The 25,749-nt window shown below is 46.7% G+C and overlaps 7 protein-coding genes across 7 annotated transcripts; 5 read left to right on the top strand and 2 right to left on the bottom strand.

The window, feature by feature from the left end:
* Positions 1-1,872: 1,872 nt before the first annotated feature.
* Positions 1,873-4,574, bottom strand: N7466_010260 (Nitrogen regulatory protein nrfA; the record flags this gene model as incomplete). The annotated part of the gene is made up of 2 exons (XM_057169649.1): positions 1,873-4,093; positions 4,219-4,574. 2 exons carry the CDS (start codon positions 4,572-4,574, stop codon positions 1,873-1,875), a joined length of 2,577 nt encoding a protein of 858 aa, XP_057017040.1.
* Positions 4,575-8,466: 3,892 nt separating this feature from the next.
* Positions 8,467-8,742, top strand: N7466_010259 (uncharacterized protein; the record flags this gene model as incomplete). Its single annotated transcript, XM_057169648.1, has 1 exon — positions 8,467-8,742. One exon carries the CDS (start codon positions 8,467-8,469, stop codon positions 8,740-8,742), a length of 276 nt encoding a protein of 91 aa, XP_057017039.1.
* Positions 8,743-10,457: 1,715 nt separating this feature from the next.
* N7466_010258 (glycoside hydrolase family 1 protein) lies at positions 10,458-12,432 on the bottom strand (the record flags this gene model as incomplete). The annotated part of the gene is made up of 2 exons (XM_057169647.1): positions 10,458-10,999; positions 11,064-12,432. The coding sequence occupies 2 exons, from the start codon at positions 12,430-12,432 to the stop codon at positions 10,458-10,460; spliced, it is 1,911 nt and encodes a 636-aa protein (XP_057017038.1).
* A 1,746-nt stretch (positions 12,433-14,178) lies between these two features.
* On the top strand, positions 14,179-15,062 carry N7466_010257 (RTA1 domain-containing protein; the record flags this gene model as incomplete). The annotated part of the gene is made up of 2 exons (XM_057169646.1): positions 14,179-14,335; positions 14,395-15,062. 2 exons carry the CDS (start codon positions 14,179-14,181, stop codon positions 15,060-15,062), a joined length of 825 nt encoding a protein of 274 aa, XP_057017037.1.
* A 2,308-nt stretch (positions 15,063-17,370) lies between these two features.
* Positions 17,371-20,811, top strand: N7466_010256 (uncharacterized protein; the record flags this gene model as incomplete). Its single annotated transcript, XM_057169645.1, has 7 exons — positions 17,371-17,602; positions 17,673-17,769; positions 17,830-18,043; positions 18,109-18,397; positions 18,456-19,819; positions 19,893-20,201; positions 20,512-20,811. The coding sequence occupies 7 exons, from the start codon at positions 17,371-17,373 to the stop codon at positions 20,809-20,811; spliced, it is 2,805 nt and encodes a 934-aa protein (XP_057017036.1).
* Positions 20,812-21,574: 763 nt separating this feature from the next.
* N7466_010255 (kinase domain containing protein) lies at positions 21,575-22,461 on the top strand (the record flags this gene model as incomplete). Its single annotated transcript, XM_057169644.1, has 2 exons — positions 21,575-21,577; positions 21,634-22,461. 2 exons carry the CDS (start codon positions 21,575-21,577, stop codon positions 22,459-22,461), a joined length of 831 nt encoding a protein of 276 aa, XP_057017035.1.
* Positions 22,462-23,391: 930 nt separating this feature from the next.
* N7466_010254 (uncharacterized protein) lies at positions 23,392-24,129 on the top strand (the record flags this gene model as incomplete). The annotated part of the gene is made up of 3 exons (XM_057169643.1): positions 23,392-23,397; positions 23,448-23,903; positions 23,995-24,129. 3 exons carry the CDS (start codon positions 23,392-23,394, stop codon positions 24,127-24,129), a joined length of 597 nt encoding a protein of 198 aa, XP_057017034.1.
* Positions 24,130-25,749: the final 1,620 nt, after the last annotated feature.

Here is a 25,749-nt window from a genome sequence, read left to right as displayed (position 1 = left end):
ATCGTAGGTGAGATGGCATTATTGAATAACCTCTCGTCGATATGACGTGGTCTCGCCCCCACAGCCCGACGTCGGGACGTCTGTCATCGTTAGGTAGTAATATAGCTCAATGATCGATAAAGGTATATGCGTATGCAGATGTGATGTCACTGCAATTTATTAATGTAAGCAAGAACATGGATTAGGGTTACAGATGCAAGTGTCAAGATTTAAGAGTGTCCTACTAGCCCAAAGATAGGCCTGTGTTCCCCAAAATGGGAGGGTATGGGAAACATGAGCAATGTCGCCCGGTGAGAGGCATCTTGGGAGACTAGTAGAAAGAAGAGTCGTTTCTTGTGTGAGATCCGGGATTGTGCGGAGTGCACCATGAGCGAATTCTCATCTGCCATCCCTAGTATTCACTGCATCATTGACTCTTATCCGATCTGTCGTTCCATTCCTTTTTTGACAGCACCTCGGCACAGCAAGCACCTTCTTCCCAATATACTCATTTGGGTCAATCTCAAAAGGGTTATACTTGTTTGCATATACCCCTGCATCGTCTTCAATTTCAATGATATTAATCTGTAGGACTTCTGGATCGGTGTCGTCGGTTGGGACAAGGTGGTCGAACGTAACTCCGTAGTAGTCAATCATCCTATAGAACAAAGTTATCAGCATAGGCTATAAAAAATCATATACTGTATAAGAATTATTTACTCTTTTGGTCTGGCCTCTACTAACCAACCTTTGTATTCATCTCGCACTACCATATCCCTAGCAATATCCGGGCATACATTTCGGTGGTAGATTGCCTGGAAAGCAAGCTCCGCTAGCTTGGGACCGCCAGGTAAGGGAAAGCTGTGGGGGACGTGCCATGAAACTCCTGGAAGGAGCTTCTGAAGAGCTATCAATGGACCTTCGATTTGGATTCGAAGTGGTTGGCCTGCCGAAGGGAAATGGAAGCGGTGAGGGGGGTTGCAAGACACAATGGGTGATATAGAGAGGGAGAGCAGGTTGATTTGAGGGATCAAAGCAGTGGACAAAAAAACTGTGAGTGGAGTTGGTGAGGCATGGGATGTCGGAGAGAGCCATCGTTCGTGGGAAAGAGTGTGATGCTGAATGGGTTGAAGTTGTCAGCCCGACAGGAAACTCCCTACTTGACTCAGCGTTTCAGCCTGACATACTGTAATTAGTCTTTCATGAGTCTAAGTTACACCCTAGATCGCTCATTTTCTGGCCTGCTATGCTATATAAAAGCGCCCAGTTTGCGATCGGAATGGATTTATTTGGTGATATGGAGGAAGTGGCATCGAAGACAAAAAAGCAAAGGGCGAAATTACTTAGCCCTGAGAGTGAGGTAGCTCTTAAAAACACAGTGCTATGTGAATAGTAGAATCAAAAGTCATATCGATCGTAGTCAAATTCGGTCTAATAAAATTCTCCCATCATCAGGGCCTGCTCAGCAGTGCAAAGAATAATAGAAAATAAGGAAGAATAACCTCGGAAGGGGGAAAAACAAAAGTTCAAAAAGTTCAAAAAATCCAGAGAGATGCGCACTTCTGCCCGGTGTCAAGTTGCACATAAGAACAAACCAAAAAAAGAAAAGCAACTTGGGTACCGGACAGACGCGGTTGTATCAATCAAATCACAAAGATCATCAAGCACACGTAACTTAACAATATAAAAATCCAAAAATGGGATCAAGAAAATGGAAGGACATAAGAGGTAGACGATCGCAAAGCCACAAGGAACCACCAGCAAGGTCATTAGTCGGGTCGTGTGTATGGACGAGATTAAAGAAGGGGTGGCCAGCTCTGTCATACTGAGACATCAAAAGGGGGAGAGAGAAGGGTAGAAAGAAGTTCGTATAACAGAGAAGGTGAATGGCGCTCAGAGACTCATGGTCAGCCACTCCCATTCCTGACTGGCACCCTGTCCACCAGCAATACTGTGGTTGGCAGGGTTGGCAGCTGCCGGGTGCATGGCCGGAGCCAATGGTACCACCTTGGATCGAGAAGGTGGTGCAGTTGACTTGGGGCTATCATCCGTATCTGGCTCAGATCCAGCAGGTGCCTTTTCAAGACGACGCTGCCGTCTGGGAGCTACTTGCACACCTGCACGTGCCTGAGCAACTCCAGCAGGAGGGCCAGGTTTAGGCGGTGCGGCGGCAATAGGAACCACGCCCGATTTGTTAGAGAAGCTGGATCCCAAGAGAGAAGGCGGCGACTCGGAAGCGTTGTTGCTCGGCGCACGCGAGTTAACAACGCTAGTTGGCACGTGCACAATGGAGTTCTTGCGAGAAGACTTCTTGGAGGAGCGAGAGGTACCGACAGCCAAGCTGTTGGCACTGCTGCGGTTCCGCTTTTTAATGATATCGGTTTTGAGCGACAAGGGTCGAACCACGCCGTGAAGTTTCAGGAACAGACCACAAGCATTGCATAAGGGTTGTCCCTCAGGGTTGCGACGCCACAGTGGAGTGGTTTGCGTGAAACAGTTTGTACACGTAGTCGGCCCCGCATTAGGGTCACCATTCTTAGAACCACCGGGGCTGGCTGGTCGAGAGGGAACGGCGCTACTAAGGCCTGACTCAGGTGGGGTATTAGGGGATGGGTGGTTCGTTGGCGGCCCGCTAGCATTGCCGTTCATACTTTGACGCAAGAGGCCGGGGGCGTTGGGAGTCGAAGCAGTGCGCGCAATTTTTTGATGACGGCGATGGTCTTGTTCTCGGTTACGAACCTCACTGACGGAGGCTGCGGAGCCATGCCCACGGCCAAGGCTCGCGTGATGCTGCCACTCGGGTGGGCCCTCCATCATGTCAGTCGAACCAATGGTGACATGCTTGCGATGTTGACCATTAAATCCAGGTAATGACTGAACAGAACCTGCGAACCCTGCATCCCACGTCAAACCCGCGTTCATATCGCCGGTCTCATCCATGGATGAAAAGTCATGGGGCATTGCAATGCCTCCGCGCTCATATGACTGGCCATCGTCGTCTTCGTTATCTGAGTCTCCACCGAAAGTAAACATGCTGGTATTAGGCGCGGTGGAGGAATATTCATGCCCCAGCACCTGGTTGGGGTCAACATGCTGCTGCGGAACAGAGAAACCCATAGTGGTGGGTGGCCCAGTAACAGGTGACTGATATTCTCCGTTGGTACTGTTATACATTTGGCGAGGCTGTAGCGATGCGGACAAGTTGGAGGACCGTTGCTGCAGATATGTGGGAATACGGCGCTGGTTGTGGGAATCGGTCGATGGCGCATCGAAGAATATAGACTGTTCGCCTTCATAAATTGGCTGAGGCGTCGACACGGCCGACTGGTATCCGGATGGAGGTGGAGAGAAGAACTCAGTGGAGTTAAGAGATGTCGCCAACGGGGTCTGTGCGTATAGGCTGGAGAATGGGTTGCCAGCTGTCATAGGGGAGTCTGAAGGAGAGAAGGTAAAGTGCTGTTGGTAAGGGCCCGCGGAGCTAATTGCGCTCTCATCACCCACACCAAATGTATCCAGGCCGTACGGGAGACCCGATGAGACGGTATGCTGGTGGAGATGACGCCGAGGACCCATTCCGTTGGTCGGCATGGCGAAACCGGCCGGGGAGTGGTCGAGGGAGTAATCCGGTAATCCCGCCGCCGACATTTCAGAGTGTTGTGCCATCATCGCGTTCGATACGGGGGGTACCTGTGGTGAAGCATCGGCCGGGCGTTTGCGCGTGGGCACTGCTAGCCCGGAGAAAAACTGACGCTCATCCACGCTGGTCTTGCGGACCCGACGGGCGACGTAGCCGAACTCGCTGTTCTTTCGTTGCTCCTGGGGAGGGTGTGGAAATGACGCTGCGACGGATGGGTCGGCTGGTTGGTCCTTGCGCGATTTGATCGGGATGGAAGCGGTTGGTGTCGCGGTGAACTGACGGTCCACGGTGGGGTGAGACGAATACTCGACGGGGGAGTCAAAGGGGACGATGAAGTCATCCAAGTTCATGGCATCTGGGGTGGAATCGAGGTTCATGCTGGAGTTCGAGTTGACTGTCGACGCCTGGTCGGACAGATGCAACTGCGCGATCCCGCTCGGGGTAGGACTGGTGGTATGATGATTGGCTTGCGACGACCTGCAGGGCCAAGAAAGTGAGCTATCCCGCCCGGCAATTGAATGGGAAGTCTGAGGAAAAGCAGATCTATCCAGAAAGAATGTGGCAAAAAAGAAGAAAAAGAAAAGAAAAAAAGTATAACCTACCGTAGCTGTTCTTGTTCCTTGCGTTTCAAACTCATAGCCATCATTCGCCAGGTCAGATTCTCCATACGTTCCTGGTTTGGCAGGTTGGCTTTGGTCTTGGTGTAAAGCCGCCAGATCTGAGCAGCCAAGGGGTCTTGCCGCTGCAATTCGTCGGGGTTGTCGCCACCGCGCGGGGCACCACTCCTCCACTCCGGAAAAATGGGGTCATTCAGCATACCATCCTGGGCAGTGGAACTCGTAGGACTGAAGGGGGAGCCAAAGGAAAAGTCGTCCGACATCATATGGGAATCCATGTCCGGAAAAGCCGCGGATTGCAGCGGTCGGCCACCATGACCTCCATGATGGATACCCTCCATGGCTAAATGCCGGGGTAAAAAGGCAAGCAAGGGAAAGATGGGGGAGGTTTTGAGAGAAACGTTTTCTTTTTTTTTTTTTTTTAAAAATAAAAAACCCCCCAGTTTAAATTCAGATCTGCCCCGGTCTTCCGTTCACGAGGAATGGAGAGACCCTTGCCGGGGGGAAGAAAGATCGCGATCGAGTGCGCGATTGGGTTGTCTCAGTCAGCGACCTCGTCAGTACCAACGTTCAGTTAGATCCGGTGCACCGAGCGTTACTTGGAAAGCGCGGACCACCACCCACACCTCTGATTTCGTTTGGGAAAGAAAGAAAAAAAAAATCTTGTTATATAAAATGTATTGGAGTCGTAGAGAGGGGGAGGAGGGGAGGGGGGCTAGACCCTCCAGACACTCATGCCCCGGAAACGTTGGTGAATTTGGGGGGGAGAGAGTGAAAGGGCTTATAACAGCGGGATTGAGCCAAATGGGGTCGGAGAGAAAGAGAGCAAAAGATGAGAGGGGAAAAGAGAAAGAAGGGGGAAAAAAAGAAAGCTCAAGGGGAATTGAGATCAAGAAGAAGGGAAGGGAAGAAAACGAGAAAGTGGGAATATGATATGTGCTGGTGGTCTGAAGTTGGGGAAACGAAGAGGTTTTGGTGGTAACAGGGTAAGAGTATTACCGTTACAAGCCCCCAGCTGCAGAGGAACCGAAAGTACGGGATCCGCATACATTAAGTACCTACGCTAACGACGAACCAAGTCTGTATAGAGGAAAATCCCAGTAACAATCAACATAGTAAAATGAGTATTCGTATATAATCCATATGACTATAATCAGTAATAATCAGTAATCATCTATTTTCTTTACCGATTTACGGCGCTTGCCTCGACTACATGATTCATGCGCCTTTGAACGCCACTCCCGTTCAAAAGTCCTAAATGTCCTTTCTCTTGTCGCTTTGTACTAGATCTGACAATGCCCCCTTCCACCCTTCTAGGCCCTTGATCTTGATATTCATCCGGAAATTCCCACGAATAACCGACCTGCTCTAAAACAACAATCCCCTACATACAGTTGGATTTGACTCCGCACGGCCCCGTCCTTATGGAGCTCTTCCTTTTGCTTTATACTCTTTTTTATTTTCTTTATTTTCTTCCTTCCGACTTGTTCCTCTAATACTATGCACATCGAATGGGAACGCCGGGACCGAAATCCAGAAAAACAAAAAGACAGAGTCTCGAAGATATCGGGCCGAGTCCGACAGACCCGTCAAATGGAGACCTGGGGGGGCAAATAAGACGGCGAATAATCAAATTAAACATGCAGGTACTGGGATCTGGGCACGCGGCCATACCAAAGCTTCTAATGATCTTGTACCTGTTACCTCCATCACCCATGGGAATTGGTTACCGTCTTCAGTATTCCGTAGACCGAACCGGAAATAAGTCCAGATGTAGTTCAAAGATGTGGATACAGCACTGTCGCAAGTGGAGCCTTTGGTCCAAGCCGATCCAAATGCGACCTACGTACAAGATTGGAATGGAAAATGTGAAAGTGTAAACACTGGGGAATGAGAGAAAAGGATCCTCATTTTTTTTTTGCTTTTTTTCTTCATTTTTTTTTTTGCTGGAGCTCTATTCAAAACATTGATATTGAATGTGATATCTTCCAGAGTTAGAGTTTGGTATGTATGGTGTTTTTCCAATACTTTCCACCTAGACACGGACACGGGATGGGTGTTGAAAAAATAAGAGAATGTCAAAAAAACCTCGGTTGCAATACTTGCCGGAGATAACAGCAGCTTGCATCCGAAATAGATAAGAAACGTTCTACGGGGCTTCGACCAAGCTCATAACGGAGACAATTTGGCGTCGGACAGGATCCGCTTGGTCGAACGAGGCTCTGGATATAAACCCCCCGACCACGCAACGGCAACACTCACCGGAACTCAAACCCCCATCCCTACATTACCCGAGCCCGGTATCAATCGGTAATACCGATCATCGAGTATCGCCGTTTCAACGTCTTTTCACTTAGGCTTCTCTGCGAAAAGGAAAAGCCATCAAGATGACAAGCAAGCGAAATAAAAAACGTCCTAAAATCCTTCCCCCTCCCTCATGCGACGCGGGGTTGTTGTACAAGGCGGATTGAACTGCATATATTCCGCATCGGTTAATATAACGGTATAACTTACCAAAGGCTGCGTAGGGATTGGTCAGGTTAAAGATGGCTTTTTCTCGCCACAACTCTCTTTTCGGCTTTCAATTCCTGTCCTCTCGTAGTTCTCCAAATTCCCGATAGGAAGGAAAAGATCGACATGAGTTTAGATTTTAGATTTTCCCAATTTCTCCCTGACATCACCTCCCCCCATGAGGGTTTTCCCATGTGGGGAGACAAAGAAAAATAAAAAACAGCCCGGGCCGCAACCGGATCGAGTAAACAGGCACAAGCTGGTACCTCTTTTTTTCGTCCTGTCGGAGGGACAACATCTCTAATCGTCAAATCGTGTGGGTGTTCTTGCTTCCCTTGGACCCACGGGGTTCCACTTGAAGTCGGGGCACCCAAGATATGACAAGATAAGCTGATAAGCTGCCCAAGTAGAGTAATTAGCCGTGGTCATTCTGGTTGATAGGCGCGCAGATCAGCTTGGTTGGTTGACTGCTTAGGGCCCCCACGGTGGAGTCCCCCCATGACGATATTCCTTATCTGTCGTTCAGCTCTGTTCCACATTTCAATATAAATCAAAACGTTAAAACTTATGTAGCAAAGAGGGGGGAAAAGAAAAAAAAAAGAATAGAAAAAGAAAGGAAAGAAGGGTAAAACAACAAAAATAAATTAGAAGAAAAAGCAAAGAATGGGGTAAATGGGATAAGAATAGGAGGGGGAGAAGGGGGGCAAATGAGTGAACATCAATGGATCAATCAGATATTACTTTCAATATCTTGTATGCTCATCCTTAAACCCCTGTCGCTTTGTCGGGGGTGGCAAGCCTCCGATCGGTATGTCCTAACTGAGTAGTCCATGAAACCCTTCTCCGGACCAACCCGACACGCCAAAAGGCAACTATATTGCTGGGTAATAATTGCCCACCTTCACAGATGAAGGGACTTGTGGGCCGTGGCGTCCTGCACGTCCGAAAGCTGGCAACGCCAATCCTGCCGTAAGACAACAGAGGGAAGAAAGGTGGCGGTACTTTGGTAAAAAAGCACAAATCTCTCCCCACTCCTTTCCGGCACGGACATGGGAGGTCCCCTGTCGGTGCATCTCCTATTTTTATTTTTCCCCCTTGACTTTTCGGAGCGGCTTCTGCGGTTATGTTGAAATCCAGGGTTTTGCCTCGCCTCGAGGTCACATGTCGGTCTTGTTCATATGAGGGAAGAGTTGCCCTCCAGGTTAAGGGGAGCGTGGAGGAAAGAAAACCGACACCTGTGCATATGTAACATACGACCACAGGTAATTTCTGGCCCTTAAAAAACCGAAAAAAAGAAGATTAAGAAAAGAAAAGAAAAAAAAAACAACCAGTTGACCTCGTCACCTGTGCAGTCCTGGAGAACATTGCAACAGTTGAATCTGGAAGTATTCAAAACAGGCCCCAACATTTGAGGTGGGAACTGTGCATTTGCAAAAATGACACGGGAAGAAGCGATGCTCTTTATATATAGGTATCTTCTTTCTGGGAAAACTCAGGCGCCAAAGGAAAGCAAAAACCAAATTCCAGTTATCACCCAAAAGCGTCTCGATAAGGCGTGACGTTACCCAAAAAGGTCCATTGTCCAACTGTTCTGATACGGCAATCATTGATAAGTCTGCATATCTCGGACCCCGGAGAATGGGTTGAAGTGAAGAGATAAGAGCAAATATACCCCTGAGGCGCAAACTTTGTGGTAGATCATGCAGCTCCATACCCCAAAGAATGCCCAAAAACCGCGTTATCAGCCCCATTCACCCCCGATGGATCTCCCCCACTGGTCCACTGTGGTTCTCGGTTCTTCATAACGCACACCGCTTCATCGCCACAGCCTATCTCCAGATTTCTTTGACCCCAGGAAATTTCCCTTCTCTCCGACGGATCCCCCGGGAGATCCTCCCAGTGTGGCGCAAATGCGAGACTGACAACGGATCCGGCACTTATCTAGAGCAGCTACCAGACTTGTTCGCTTTTGATTCGGTTACACAACGATATCACTGATAATGGGGAGTCCTTTCCCCCACCATTTCGCATTGTGCTCTCGAAATATCCCTGTCGTATCTGCCAAGTGTACAATGATAGACGTGCCTGAATACTGGGCGTCCTGGGATTGGCTCGGAGAAAACACTGACGCCATCAGCAAGGTCCTTGAATGACTGGTCCCTAGCGGGCTATGTTTATCTCCTCGGAGATGGATCAAGTAGACTCGTTCCATAAGACGGTCATTCGTTCTCTCCCTCCTATCATGAAGTTGCATTTCTTTTTTAGCCAACTCCCCCTTGCCGGATAAGCATCAAACTTACGTGCTCTACGAGTCCAATCTATCTATCTCGATATTCGCAATTCGCAATTTGTAGGATGATAAGGAATCATTACCCTGGAAGCATTCAGAGATTGTGATTGATCAAGTTTTAAGATAGATGTTGATATTCAACCGAGTCTCCCCGAATCCCCAGAGTAATCATATCAAATCCCCATAAGCCGGCGGAGCCCACTCTGTCCCCAGTTCTTCCAGACATGTGGGGTAAAAGAGTACAAGCAGAGGCAGTGATTGTTCCTTTGTTCTAGAATCAATGACTATGAAAAGTTGAGAACAGTCTGTTTATGGACACGTGCCCAACAAAAACACATAACTTATGTACTTCATGCTTGGTGCACAGTAAGCGAAAACGGCGCCCGGACCATCATGAAGATGCGACATACGTACACCCTATCTGCGTGTCATTGTAAACCAATTGTGATGCAAACTCAGAGCCTGGAAGTCTATTTAGTAGGAAATGATTTGCCTAGAAATTGGGTCCCGAGCTGCCCCGTCAGTCGTGACTCAGGAATCAGGATCGACAGGACTTATCTCGATCGTCCCAATCGCATTACTATACGTCCTTACTCTATATTCTTATCTCTATTATGAAACAAGTTGCCTTTTAGTTGCCTGCTGAGATTCCAATATCTAAAATTCCACCTCCGTATGGAGTCCGGATATCGAAATGAAGCCCTATCGGGGAACCAAGCTTTGAGCACGGACATCGGGCTGTGGCTTATTGTGGTGTTGTACAAAGCAATTGGGATTACTCTTTTTCCTTTAAAGCCAATCAATGTCATTATCTTATAGATTGCATTCGTCATTTGTTCTGGATAAGTCAACAAGGGAGGATAAGCGAAAATGCACAGTGACAGATTAATTTTGTGTAAGGTACAGAGTCATAGAGTTTGTAGACCGAAAAAAGAGATAGTTGATTTGATCACCTTTCAACCTTCAATTCAGACCCACTCCCTTTGATAGCCGACTATTGATATGCTGACAACTCTGGAACTTTGTCAAGGATTCTTTCTCCTTCCATGACTTTTGTTTATCGTCTTACTCTAATATTTTCTGTTATTTATGGCCGTGGTCTCAATTCGGCGCCCTATTCATAGCCCCTTCTGTCACAAGTGGCAGTTTCGCTTAAGGTTTTTCGGGAGTTCTCGTTCTAATATCGCCCTTCAATTAAATCATTACTTCTTGATCTCACACAGAACATGATCGCACAACGTGGCGCCAATTGCAGCCCCATCGCTTAGGAAACATCACAAATAGCTACTTGCGTGCAAGGTATACCGTCGAACTGAATCAAGCTGAGATTTGCTTCCAATTAGTGGCTAGTATTATTGCCCCGAAACTTCTCATCTCCAACCCAGCTCGGCGTCAAAGTCGCTGGACGCCAGCAATTGGTTGATTAATGGGTCTTTCTGGTTTTGTAAAAGTCAACCAGGTCAAAGAAACTCCTCTTGTATGACCGCTCCATGGTATCCCTGTCGACTGCCTGGAGGCCAAACTGGTGATTATAGGATCCGAATTCCCAGTTGTCCACCCAGCTCCATGCAAGAGAACCCATCACATCCACACCATCTTCCCAGATAGATTTCAGAATCTCTGTCATGTAGCTTTGGTAGTACTCGGATCTTGGTAGATCATTCAGTGCATCGGCCGTGGATTCGAAAGAAGTGGCATTCATCGGGAAGCCATATTCGGAAAGCATGACGGGCTTTTTGTACGTGTTCCAGAGATAGTTGACGGTAGATCGTAGGTAAGTTGGGGTCGAATACATGACGTAGTCGGTATGATAGCCCATTTCCCATCCATTCACAGTATCAAAAGTAGAACCGACACAGGTGGGGTAGTTGGAATTCGAAGTGGCATTGTTAGCAGCGCATGTGGCAATACTGTTGACAACAGGGTAGATAGTCGGCGTGGTGTACCCATCAAAGGCGATGAAATCTGATTCGTGCATCTATCAGTATCAAAAAAAAAAACAACCACACAATCACGAGATGTCTCTTACCAATAGTTCCCTTCAGGTATTTGAGATCCGCTAAGGCCAGAGGTATATAATCCTGGATTGTCATTTTATATGCCTCGGGATAATCGATACCCAGGGTGAGAGGGTTCAAGAATGGACCGAGATAAAAGTCGTTGTAGTGTTGTGTCGCCGCAATATGAGAGGCATTCTTCGGATTCTGGGGTGCTCCTGGGGTGCCTCCCATTTTCATGGAAATTTTGCCCGTCCCATGAAGATTGTCCTTGTAGAAATGATAAAGTCTGGCATGTGCCTTGATAATATTGTCAATACTGGGGCCACTGGTAGCACCGTTTTGCGGCTCATTGATGGTAAACCAAAAGGGCACTCGATCAGCAAAATGGGCCATGACAATCTTGCCATAGTTCACAAATGCATCCTCGAAGGTTGCATTCCCGTACCCGGCGTTGAGGGAGCCGAAATAAGCTCTCTCGGCAATAGTAGCCTCGACATCATCTCCAAAGAACACCAAGGGAGTATCGGTATGGAGCAAGGTGATGATGGGCCGCATGCCCTTACTGATGACGAGATTGATCAAATCGTTATAATGATTCAACGCTTGTGAGTTGACCGGGGTCCCGGGGAGAACGAAGGGCAAGATCCGCGACCAGGGGATTGTGAATGAATAATATTCGACACCCATTGCCGCCAGCCGCTCAATATCTTGTTTGTACAAGTAATAGTGCTCATTGGTGGTGTAATCATTCACGGCGGCGGAGCCACCGGTAATCTCGTCGAGAAGGTAAGTGGGCATCTCGTCGATGATGCCAGTGAAAATATCGGGGAATGCAGGCGACCGTCCTTCGTCCGCAATAGCTCCTTCAATTTGGACGGCCGCTGCAGCAACGCCAAAGACAAAGTCCTTTGGGAACTTATAACAATCATGGGGTCTGAAGTATTGAGGAGGGGGAAGCACGAGCTCGCTAGTAGGCACCGGTGTTGGGGAAACCGTCGTGGAGTACAGGCCTCTGGTGAAGCTTGTGATATTGGCTTTCTCCCATAGTGAAGTATAGGCAGCATGTCCATAGGGATTTTTGGTGTCAGTAGCTGTTGCAGTAGAATCGGGATTCCAGTTTCCCCACGAGGTCGTCACCAATGATGAGAACGAGTTGCTAACCTTTGAATAGGGTACAGCATAGGTGGTGGTGGATCCGAGTGTGGCGCAAGTTGCAGTGCGGACTGTTTCGGTTTGAGTGTAGGAGAACGTGCTATAATGATAGGACGGCGTATCAAAATCTGCGGACGCTTTTGCGGGGGCAGCACAGTAGGGTCTAGTCGATGTACCAGTAGTGGATACATAGACCTGCTGTGCCAGCACCGTGGCGACAAATACACCAACACGAAGGATCAACATCATTCGAGATAGGTGTTCATAAGATAAGGAGATTTCTTACAGCAGCATGTCTGTCTAAGATGTATCTTTTATAGCTGGTGCATGACCCACATGCTATGAAAATTTCAGGGGAAAGGGCCAATTCAGCCCACCTGCCAAGCGGGTCGGCTCTCAAGTCTTCATATCGTGATTTCATGGTAAAACGAAATACCAGCTAGACATCGACAAGTTGGATGCAAGTTGGATGTGAGTTGGATCTTGGGATGTGTTGCGACTACGGAGTACGGAACCTACTCCGTAATCCTACTGCAGATCACATTTACCGAGAAACTTTGATCCACTATCGTATCGTCGTCGTACTTTTTTGATGATGATTGGTTAGAAATATCTTACATACATGAATTGCCAAACACCTGCCCAGAGTCCGAAAACGGAGTCTCCCCCGCCAATTGATTTTATCTTCAAGATGATTACGGAGGATACATGAACAAATCCTCATCGGAAAAGGAGGCTGAATGGTTGAATCATGCAAACGTAGTATGCTTCCCTTGCTACATGGTGGTAATTTCCATGGTATCAAAATAGGGTCAGTGTTCAAAATGTACAATATATTCTCCACTGTTTCTAGAAGCTAATCTTAGACTAAACAAGCTATTTACTCCAAACGTGATCGCAGTTTGCGATGACTCATCATTTTTGGCCAATGATTGGTTTACAAGTACGGAATACGGAGTACGACCATATCCGATTGGTTTTCGGGTTTGCTTCTGGTTTTTGTAAGGGCCAACTTTGACCAATCAGCAATCCAAAAATACGACGGAAATACGATGGTGGATCAGCTTGTCTCCACTGTATACTACATATACCATACGGAGGTACCTACCCAGTCCACGAGATAAGCGAAGTGAAGAAAATCAGACCTAGAACTTCACACATAGGCCCTGAATATATAAGAAGAAGGAGAGAGTCGATTTGTGTAAATTTGAGCGCAATCGGCCATGAAAAGCTGCATGTGCCGACATGCGTACCAGACACAAAAAGGCTGGGCTAGATTGGCAACTATCCTGTCAATAGTAGTCTTAAAACCCCTGAAACTAGCATCGATACATATATTTAGGTAGTCGTTTACGAGTCTCGGCAGTATTACAAAGTTCTACATATGTATGGAGCTTCTATTCAATGTTCCATAACTAGTTTCCAAACTAGTTTGCTCAATACACGAATTTTATGAAAATTAGAAACCCCCAGACCCACATGTGCACTAATTCCCATTAACGGTCCAATAATACGTAGAGGTATAGCGTATAGCTACTCACTACTTTTTCTTCACTTATAGTTACTCTTGTATTGGAATTTCTCTCGCGGAAGCTCTTAGAGCGCCCCTTAATGTTTGTTACCGATATCGTGTTGCCTAGATTACGTGTTCTCTCTTCCTAGATACAGATTTGACGTTCGCAAAAATCAAATCAGTTTTTCAATGTTTGATAAAACCTGTGTCTCCTTCCAAAGTCTTTGATGATGTTTGAGACTTTCTAGAGGGGACCAAAGGAGAACTACGACTTCATCTTTCAGCCCACCTTCTTTTTGTTTTGGCTTCGCTGCCACCGATCCTTCGCTTGAACAATCTTTTCTGCATTTCACGTCCTTATCCTCGCCCTCGACCTTCGTTTCATTATTTTCCCTGCATTGGGCGCTTTTATTTCCCCACCGCCCCTAGTCGCAACGACATCATTTCGAACAGATCAGTTCTGTAACATTTCGCGCATCATGACGAGTACTACAAACCCCTACACTTATTATGTTCCATCAAAGGCAGCGGCTATCGTTTTCCTCATCATCTTCATTATTTTTACGGTTCTCCATCTATGGAAAATTTTCGCAACGCGAAAATGGTTCGGTTTTGCCTTGGTAACCGGAGCCCTTTGTAAGTGATCCATGTTCCGAGTGATTATCTACCCATTCGCTGACATCTTTGAAAAATAGTTGAAATCGTGGGTATGGTAGCCAGAGCCTACTCCTCTGATCACTTGACCGAGAAAGGGCCGTATATTATCCAGATTCTGTTGATCCTTCTTGCACCGATTTTGTTCGCGGCCGGTATCTATATGTTTCTCGGTCGTTTGATAAAGGCCTCGGGATATCCCCAGATGTCTCTTATCCGAATCAACTGGCTCACGAAGATTTTCGTCTCGGGTGATATCCTCTGCTTCCTGATCCAAGCTGCAGGTGCCGGCAAGCTTGTGGGTGCTGACACAAGCGCCGAAGAAGAAACTGGAGAGAACATCATTTTGGGTGGTCTCGCTCTTCAAGTCCTCTTCTTCTGTGTTTTTGCCACCTGCGCCATCCTTTTTCATGTCCGAACACGACGAAATCACATTCTGAAATTGGTTGATCCAAGCCTTTTTCTTGAGCGGATGCTTTACTCTCTATACGTGTGTAGTATTCTGATCACTGTCCGCAATGTTTATCGATTCATTGAATACAAAAGCGGGACTTCGGGGTATCTGGAGAAACATGAATGGCCGCAATATGGCCTGGATGTTGCTCTTATGGCGATTATTATGGCCGTCACGTGGATCTGGTACTCGGCGAATGTCAATGATTTACGCCCTGATGCTTACCCACTGCATCAAATGAACGACAGAGTCTAAAGAGCTGGCTGTGTGATTTCCTCTCCTTTCTTGTGTTGAACGATTCAAGTGGTTCACAACTAACTTTGTGTATGTCTGTTGGGACTCCTGCTCCCTTTATTCTATCATACAATACATTTTTATGTCCTATTCGAGAAATAAAAACAAATATACTGCTGATTAATCGATGAAAATCCTCGGGTTTTATTTTGCTATATGTATATATCCAAGTACAAAAGGGAACATTGAAAGGGGCCGCGTTGGGAAAAGCCGCGAAACCTTGTAAATTACATTTCTTCAGCTAGTGCCTCTGTCCTCATTAAGAGATGTTGTTATCGCGTAATCCAACGTTTATTAGTCTATTAGTCCATCCGTCTATCTTCCGCTAGAGTCTAGAGTAATTGATATACCAATTCATCATTTTCTATTTTGACTCTTTGTTTCTTATATCTACTAAAGTATATTAACAGCTTATTCATGAAATTTTATTTTTAGACACCAAATACTTCTCTCCATGAGTAAGTTATACCATGTCAGCCTAGATAGCAGGGTACTTCCACAGGTGTTGGTTATCTTCTTTCAACGGCCTATATACCAACTGTATGGGCAATTTAACCACAAAGTGATATTTTCCTCTGAAGATTGTTACTACACGTGTCAGGATTTGGGATCCAAGGCTCCTGGGGCCTTGTTCTTGGGTGTACAGTACTGCTAAGAGAGATAGCAGTAGGATTTTACGAACGGAGGGGATCATATGATATCAGACACAAGGATAGAACAAAGAAATAGAAGTAATCTTGGATTCTAGAAGGAGCTGTTTTTTCAGCTGAAAAATCAGACAAGAGGAAGAATGAGATTCAAATTGTCTACAAAGAACGTAGTAGAGGAATCTCTGCTATCTTTGGCTTGGAATCCTGCGAAGTGCTGGATCCCTTTACTATTTATCAGTCTAAGCTTCAATCTTAAGATCAATAACAACAACATGAACAACGTCATAACCTTGACGTAATAAGATCAGCATAAAGGAATGTAATGCTACATATAGATATTTCGAGTTCCGACCTATGTTCTTTACATGCGATTTTAAGGGCGACAGCCTGATCATCTCAATTCGGTGCCCTATTCATAGCCGCCCCCCTCCCCCCCCCAAAACACCAAAATTATGAGCGCTTGTCAGGCGGCGCTCTCCATTGTGTCGGGGATCATATGAGCGCCGACTACCATCATCGTGTGACATGAGCATCCAGATCACAAGATATGCAGTCCACTGCTGCCAAGATCTTTTTCAAATTTCTGATCACGTTGTCAAACCCGGAGACCATCGATGCGAGAACCGATAGAGTGGAAGTGGGCCTCGCCTGTTGTGACAGCCGGTGAAAATAAAATTGTTTCAGCTGCTTTTCCCCTCCTGCAATATTCGAAAGCTGTGACATTTTCGTGTATTACGAATGCCAAAACATGCAATACGTGAAAACACACCCTCCCGTTATTTCCTACGGATTTCAAATCTTTCAGAAACGATCAGATCTAACCTTATGTTGGCTTTTAGGCAGTGGTGGGGCCATGTGGACCCCCTTGTTGCTAAGCCTAAAATATGCGGATCTCTATTCGCCCCAGCACTTTCCAAGGTTAATTACAGGAGACTGCCGTTAGACTCTTTATCAAAGATTATGAGAAATTCATTATCGCATTGTGCATGGAGCTGTTCCTTGGTCGTATAGCCGCTGGATGTGACTGAGCACAAGAGAGCCTCAAGGACACCACGTACGCGTCTCCCGTTATATTGTGAGTGTATGGCCGGGTAGGTGAAGCATACTTTGAATAAATCTATCTGGAAAGTTAAGCATTTGCAGCTCACCACATAACTACCAGGTAGCAGTTGGCTGCAGAGCAGTTACAACTTCAAGTTGTTTCTAACATTTGAAGGCCGTCACAAGACTTTCCGATTAAGACTAGCGTAGCTTGTTTCCCGTTCCCCCACACAGCAGCCCCAACTATCATTTATTAGCTGTCAACTTCATCTTCCTGCTGTTTCTTTTCCCTTCTTTTCACTTTCCATAGGACCAATGCAGTTTATTTGAATTTGATTGCCTCATCGCAGATCCAATTAACCCCAATAGGATAGGCAGTACATAATACCTATTTAGTTTGCCTTATAATAAATCACCTTCATGCGATCCACTGCCGAGTGGGCATAGTTCAATGTTAAGAGCATGCGAGGTTTCTAGTACCTCTCCGCCCACATTGCCGGGACCCTATCCTATAAATTGAAATAGAATTATAGCTTGGTTCATTCAGAGAAGTCATCTTACATTACAACTGAATCATCATGAGAGTTTTAATGAATGTTGTTTCTTGGCTCTCTCTAAGCTTAAGCACTTGGGGAGCCGTGCAGGGTGACGTTCCGTGGCCGTCAATCCCGAAGCCTCAACACGCAGCCTCTACTACCGACCCAGTACTCGTTTATCCTGTTTCGGTCAGTAAGGGCCTGAACAAGGAATTTAACAGCAAGAATGTAGAAGAAAAATTGATGTTCCAGAACATTGGAGATATCTACACCCGTGAGTAATACACAGAACACGTACTTTTGGCCTTGAAGACGATGAAACTTTTACTCAAAAAATAAAACAGTGGATTACGGCAGAGATGTCGCCGGGACAATGATCTTTAACATAGAAACGGCCGAGGGAAACCCCCAAGTTGAAGTGAAATATACTGAAGCCTTCCCGTAAGTACCTAAGAAAACTTTGGCTACATTAGGAGGCCTTCTAACAAACGCTGCCAACAGTGGTCTTCTGAAACCTCAAGGCGATGGCCCGTTTGCATTCGCGAACGCATTGGGCGCTACCTTTCGTGTTGAAACATTCAATATCACCCACACTGGAGATCTAGCTGGCTACTTCATTCAAGGCTCCCAGCGCTGGCAATCGATCAAGTTGATCAGCGGGAAGAAACTGGTTATCAAACGAGCTGGATTCATCTCTTCCGTTGATCAGAGTCCAGTGAGTAATCAATGGCAGATCTCTACGAATACAATATTTCTATCAGAAAGCTAATTATTGAATAGCTGAGCACCATGCCGGGATACTTCGCCTCAAGCAACTCAACTTACAGCGATATATGGGCACTTGGTCCCCGGACTCAACAGCTGGTCTGCTTCCCCCCTCAAACACAAACCTCGACTTGGGATATTACCTCACTTGGCGCCTATATCCGTGGACAAAAGCCCGCTAGTACCGCTAAAGTTGTTAATTTGAGCAACTATACCCTATCATTCGAGACGATGATTGACTATGGCGGCACTGGCTGGCGTGTTGATACAGAGATCGACGCTATCCAAGCCACTGGCCCTATATGTAAGCCATTCAATCCCATCGCAATGGGTGCTAGCTGAACTAAGCTCTCTTTCACCAGTCGTCCTCACAAGTGAGTATCCAACGGGATCATTTGCAAACATTGACACTGAGCTTGTCCCGCCCAACACCTTGATTCTCGGCCGTGGCTGGTCCCTCCAAAATCAAACCAGCTTGCCCGGATACGTCCTGGACGAATTCCCGCTTAATTTCAACGTCACTGAAAAGACTTGGCATACTATACGCACAGACTCACCCGGCGATGACACGTACACCGTGTTCCTGGATGGCCAGCGCATTGCTCATTTCAACATCAGCTCCTATGGCATCGGTAATCCAAACCCTTACATTCCCGGTGGCACAAATAAAGGCTTCGCATTTGGGCCGTGGCAAGATCAGGCAGCATACATACGAAATGTTAATGTCACGCTCAGCAATGGGCTCAACGTGTACAGCAATCCCATGACATCACCAGATGTGCTAGTCGAGTACGGCGTGAAGACAAATGATCAATATACCTGCTCTGATTCAGGAAAGCGCGATCGCTTCTCTTGGTTAGGCGATCGGATTGTTTCTGCGCGTACCGTCATGGTCGGTTCGCAACAGGGTGAATTCGTATGGGGCCCAGCCGAGGAAGCATTCTCCAGACAGATTGCCTCGGGCCAAGTGCCACCCAACACACTTTTCAGTCCGCTTGATACGGAGGGGACGATAATTCGAACAGCCAATGTGGACCCGCTGCTCGTCGACTATAATTTTGATTTCATGCAGGTTATCTATGAATATTGGATGCGTTCTGGAAATGAGACTTTTCTGGAGGAATTTTGGCCACGCATGGTCATGTCGACAAGTTATGCGGTCTCTCGCTCCCTAGATGAAGCAACTAAATTATACGGCGCGCCATCTGGAACTCTGGGAACGCCACTTTCCGGAGAGAAGGGACAAGCGCTTGGTCCGGCAAGCACAGTCTCAATGATCCTTGGCCTGGAGAGAATGGCAGATATGGCACGCCACATGAATGATATTCCCCTTGCCAAACTATACGACAAACAAGCGCAACTATCAAGGAGCGCTATCGATACGCTTCTTTGGAATTCAACCGGAGGTTATTATGCAGCGACACTGGGTGATTCTGGATATGATTTGATGGATATCGCGCAAGTCCTCCTAGGTGGAATAGGCAGTGAGCAGCAACAGGCAAGCTGTGTGGACAAATTGACAGCTCTGCGAGTTCCAGCTGGATATCTCAATGGGACAAGATTCCTGGATACGCCAGGCGTGGTTGACCCTTACTACATGAGCTTTCTGCTCGAAGGTCTGGCTATAACGAATCGCACCGATCTGGCCCAGGAGTTATTAGATAATACTTGGGCACCAATGGTGAATCGCGATTGCAACTATACCGGGGGGTACTGGGAGTATATTGTAAGTCCTTCTTGATTGACAATACTTGCCATACCATGCCTATTGAGCAAGTCATCTTTTCTAATATCAACAGAGTACCGACGGCAAGTATCCCGGCCTGGACCTTTTCACCGGCTTGAGCCACTTTTGGGGCAGCTACCCCACCGTTTTTCTCACAGAATATGTACTGGGAGTACGAGCCGCGACACCTGGCTACAGTGAATACCTGTTTGCCCCGCTGCCCAAGTTCAAAACAGAATGGGTACACGGCCGAGTGCCGACACCTTCCGGTCTAGTATATGCCGCTTGGGGCTATAACAAGCGCGGGAAGATGATGATGGATATAACTGCACCGTCTGGAATCCGAGGAACCATTATACCTCCATTTTCGGGTACTTATTCGGTAAATGGTCAAACAGGGAAGTTTGGAAATTGTACCGTTGAAGGAGGCAGACAGGTGATTATCCAAGAGGAATAGAAGGACAGAAGGCCTGTTGGCTAGATGAAATTATTGTGAACCTCAACTATATTAGTTCCAGTGGGCTGTGGCATTTTGCCTTTAACCTAGTGGGCCAAAAGATTGACTCTCACTCGGAACCCCCACAATCAACAAAATATCTTTGAGCATCAGATTAGACACAAACTTCAGACCAAATCAAATCAAATCTAATCAGATTGTATACTTCAACTCTATCTCTACCGGGGGTTTCCAGGACAAAGTAATAAATACCAAACTTCCTTCCTCTTCCTTACATATCTCTTGTACGAGCACCATCAAGTCTCATCAACAATTCACCATCTCGTGCATCACCACCATCTCCATCACCACCATCTCCATCACCACTATCTCCATCATCACTATCTCCATCATCTCTACCCCCATCATCTCTACCCCCATCATCTCTACCCCCATCATCTCTACCCCCATCATCTCTACCCCCATCATCTCTACCCCCATCCCCATCATGGATCTTGCGTCAGTAACCAATACTCCTGATTCGGAATTTTACTAGTAGGTCGTCCGGGCCCTAGTGACCTCGATTCCCATGACCGAACCTCCGCGGAAATTATCAACCAATTCTGCATACAATTTGATTATGGACATCGGGATTGGGTGGATGTGGAGGCTATCTGGAATCGCCTTGTGCAATACTGTGAGGAAGAAAGAATGCCACTGCCCTTTGCCGGACGGCAACTGGAACGGTTTTGTACAACCGTAGTACATTGATATACAACTGCCGTTGCGAGAAGATTTGATACCCAAAGAGGGTATAGCGTTCATGGAGGACCCCCCATCCGGGCATGTTCAACACCTGTCGCTGCTCTACGGTTGTGCAAAATCTTTCTAGTTGCCGTCTGGCAAAGGGCAGTGGCATTCTTTCTTCCTCACAGTATTGTACAAGGCGATTCCAGATAGCCTCCACATCGGTTGTCTATAAAACTCAATATGATCAAACTGCTAGACTGCTAGTCAAAAGGCCATCCAATGAATAATAGCTTAGGGAGCAAGATTTGACTGATTTATAGAAAACCCCCCCCAGATTCATTCTATCAAAGGGGCAGATCGCCTTTCCAAGTTGGGTTTACCATTTTAGGCTTAGCGCTTCAGTACACCGTCTCGTAACAAACATCATCAACGACCGACGCGTTTCAAACCATTATAATGATCTTGTCGCAAAATCCCGCGGTGATTATTATTGGTGTTTTTTTGTCTAAAGCGCTGTATAGATACCGTCTTTATTTCCGATTCCCTGGCCCATTTATCAGAATAACAAAATGGTACAATTCCAGCCCATCCCTCTCTACCACAGGAGCTTCCTGACTGTCTTACACAGAGATCTGATCACGATTGCGACGCAGACGAACCTGAGCACGGAAAGGTCCAGACCATTCGCCGATCTGCCAAAGGAAAATTCATCTCTGGTGGGCTAACTGGGATTGTGGAGCTCCTTGATGATGGAATTGTGATTAAATCGCCATTTCCCGGCGCTGAAATGGAGAACAACATTCTCGACATAGCAAAAGAAGCCAGTATATATCATCGCCTCGGCCCACACGAAAGGCTGATCCAGGTATTGGGTCACTCCCGGGATGGCCTTGTTCTTGAGTACATGAAAAACGGTGATCTCAAGACATACCTTCGGGCCCAAAACTCAATCCCAATGAGTATGAAACTCAAGTGGGCATTCCAAATTTCACAATCTGTGTCTCTATTGCATAGCAATGGAATTATTCACTGCGACATCAAACCACGAAATTTCCTTCTGGACGCGGCTCTTGATATCAAGATTATTGATTTTTCTGGCTCTTCGCTAGACGGCTGTAAACCAGCGTCTGGCGAAGGGACTCGTTTCTATCTCCCAAGACATCGGAGAGACCCACCTACCCTGGCTACAGATCTGTTTGCGCTCGGGTCGACCCTTTACGAGGTCTTTCACGAAACCAGTCCCTACGAGGAGATCCCTAGCGACCAAGTGGAAGTACTCTACAGGAAAAAGGAGTTTCCAAATGTTTCTGACATTCCATGCGGGGGGATTATAAAGCGATGTTGGCTGTCTCAAGTTGATTCAGCCGAAGATGTACAGGCTTTCATTCAAGCTATCATTCTTAGCAAGGTCAACCCTGACTTTATTCAAACGTCAGGGCTGAAAGAAGATAGCTAGCTGCGCTAGACAAGTGGTGTAGGGTCAATAGTACTTCATGGTGGAAGGTGAAGGACCGGCTTACCATAAGAGTTAGGTACTAATGATAAGGCGACCGGTTCTGTGCGAGATTAGTTTGTTACTTCAAGTTTTTAATGACTTTAAATACATATAGCCTTATAAAAGGTGTTAAGAGAAGTGAACCATATGACCCATTCTGGGCACATGGTCCGCTCCTGAGCATGTTCCAGCGTATATGGGCTTTGTGTGTGTGTGTGTTAGTTTTGTGCAAGAGGGTTAGGTTTGGTAGTTAGTCCAGGAAGTGAGAGCTTCTCTCTCCTTCCTTCCTTCCTTCCTTCCTTCCTTCCTTCCTTCCTTCCTCTTTCCCCTCTCCCCTCTCCATCCCGCTTAGTGAAGAATACAACACAATTGCTCCTTCTTCACCTCCTCATTACCATTCGCTTTTCTCTAGAACCTCATTAAGGTTCAAACAAAAGGTAAAGCAGGTATTCCTTGATTAGCATTCAAGAACAATACTAAGCATACTTCATTAGTGTGCTAGAGCGGCGGTACCTTGGTCCCGGCGAATTCAATCACTGAGATATAGGTCAGCGAAAAAGGTCGAAGCAATCAAGCATAAGGCACTACAAGAGATTGTGGAGCGACTATCTTTGAGAGAAATTCAAATTCGACCAGGCCGGAACTACCGAACTGAAACTTTCGAAGACGCACTGAACGACGACCTGAAGCTTGAAGCAGCCTACATGTACACAGTAGGCCATGTCCAGATTGGCCCAAATGGATGCATGAACTGTCAGACTGGGCTTGGCCCATTCCCACTTTGTGTCAACCTGCCTGATTGCCCGCACTTCCAGGACTGTGTCAACTGCCATTATGGGTCAAAGGCAAATCGGGGAAACTGTCAGTTCAAACCTCTTGCTGTGGCTCAAGATGAAGGTACCTTAGAGCTAACAACCCTTGAGGGGTTGCTACATGAATTGATGTAGCCGGAACTCAAACAACAAAAGTCATATACCCGTTATCCCTACGATAAAGACCTGAAGCTTCCAATATCATGGGAGAATGCAGACGACCGAGCGGCTCTTGAAGTGGACCGTACGGACTCTTCCCAGGTTCGAGATCTGATCTCAACCTTCTACCAGAGGCCTGCAATCCGGAAGCAATTCCGGAAAGTATACACCTCGGAGGGCCTGTTGACGTTAAAATACTTCTCGGTGATGGATTCGGTCGAACTATACCCGGACCTCAAAAAGTCACTTCGGCGGAATAATTCGGTCTTCGAGACATACCGCGAACATCCTCACATGTTTACATCGCTGGGAATGGAAAGAAAGAGGCAATTGTGTACCCGTCCGCCTCCAACCAAACGATCCTGGGTTGAGTTTACGGAATCCGACATGAATGAGACTAAGAGTAAGAAGACGACATCCAAGACCAAAGTGGTACCTAAATATAAATAAGATCTCTATGAGACGGTGCTGGGTGTTCGACCGCGCGCGCAGATTGCTGAATCCGCAAAACTTGCTCGTCCAGCCGGACAGTCATTCACGAACAATCCAACAACTAGAGCGCATACTTGATGAACGCGACGCGGATCTGGTGGCAAAGGAACCTGGGAACGAGGATGAGGAGTCAGAGTCAGAGGAGTCGGGAAATGGTGAAGAATGATGGCATTTCGCAGAAATTTGGGAGTGCGCGAGGTCCCAACATTTGAAGGCGGGGGTCACATGTGACATGTTACAGGTTGGAAATATGTACCCTTAGTCAGCACTATTTTTTGTCACCTTAGACCTAGCTCCTGAATCTTGTACACGAATCCCATAGATAGCTTCACTTCGTTCAGCTATGAAACCTGATACTATTGAGATATGCTAAAATATATACTAACATACTTGCTAACGTACTTGCTAACGTACTTGCTAACGTACTTGGTTACGTACTTGCTAATATACGTGATAATGTATATGCTAACATACGTGACAGTGCTACAACGCATACTATCTAATATGTGAATGATATTAAGCGCATATGGCGTTATAATATCTAAATTGAGGCTTGTTAGATTAGCGTGCCACGTAAAACACGCCGCACTAGCACATCTACTAGCTTTAGAATTTGTAATGATTTCCGTATTGAAAGTCATATATTATAATATTATAAACTGCAATCTCGCCAGTATGTGTCAGAGAGGGGTCAACTGGTAAGGTGACCCCTCTAGGCTTATCCTTAAATAGTGCTTCCTTCCTCCCTTCTCCCTCCTTCTTCTCTCTATCCTTCTCTCTATCCCCCTGGGAGACTTGATAGTCAATCAGTACCTCCACATTTCTCTCTCCATCTTCCCCCTGAGCAGCGGTATAGTATATACTAGCCGCTGACAACTCTCTACAATTTCTGCTGAGTTACAGAAAACGTCGACTTTATATACTTTGTTTCCTCTTCCTGCCTCTTGAGGCCGATGCAGAACCCCGAGTTCCTCCTCTGTGACCTGTCGTACCAAGAATTGACGACCATATGTGATTACTAAATCAAAGATGGCCACAAACAAACTGCTGACTGCTTGTATAGACCGCAGACCGACTGCGAAGCGCAGACCGACCACGAAGTTAGCTCCCCTCCCTCCCACCTTCTAGTGCTGCTAACAGCAGTACAGATACTACTATATCCCCAGTCGAGCCCGGGAGGCCCGCGGGGCTCTTTTCTGCAGCTGGTGATTCGTCGTCGTCATCTTCTGCACCGAGTTGCCAAGTCCCACTTCCGATGGGAGCTTCGCTCCGCAAGTTGACGGACTTACCTAAATCATTACGGCTATCGGTATTAACTTTGGGCGTGAACACACATGGCATTCCAAGTATGCAGCGCCTGGCACACCACCCGCGCGGCTGCATCACATGTGTCGAGCAATTTAATGTGGCCATGCGAACAAAACCAAAACCATCAAGACATTCCTAAAACGCCGTTCCATGACAAACTCGTTTGACGCCGAGCTCGGGGGCTACATGAGTCCTCTGCATGGGAAGCTTATTTTACCGTCCCGCGTATTAAAGTTTGATATATTAGATTGCCAGTGAAAAGTTATCAAAATGAAAATTCCCTTTTTCAATGGACGAAGGAAAAGTTAAAATAAGCTCTACGGGTCTAATTTGACACCCCACAATATGGAGAAGTTCGAGAAGCTGCACTAGAACATTCTGTAGATGATGATCAAGTAAGATGGCCTGTTTCCTGTCCTCTTCGTTTTTTATCTATGAAGTACAGGCATTACAGATGGATCCGGGATGACTCAATCGT

The sequence above is a fragment of the Penicillium verhagenii genome, assembly GCF_028828195.1.
Source record: "Penicillium verhagenii strain IBT 33310 chromosome Unknown utg000010l_segment0_segment0, whole genome shotgun sequence".
NCBI lineage: Eukaryota > Fungi > Ascomycota > Eurotiomycetes > Eurotiales > Aspergillaceae > Penicillium > Penicillium verhagenii.
This window is presented reverse-complemented; position numbering and strand designations above follow the sequence as displayed.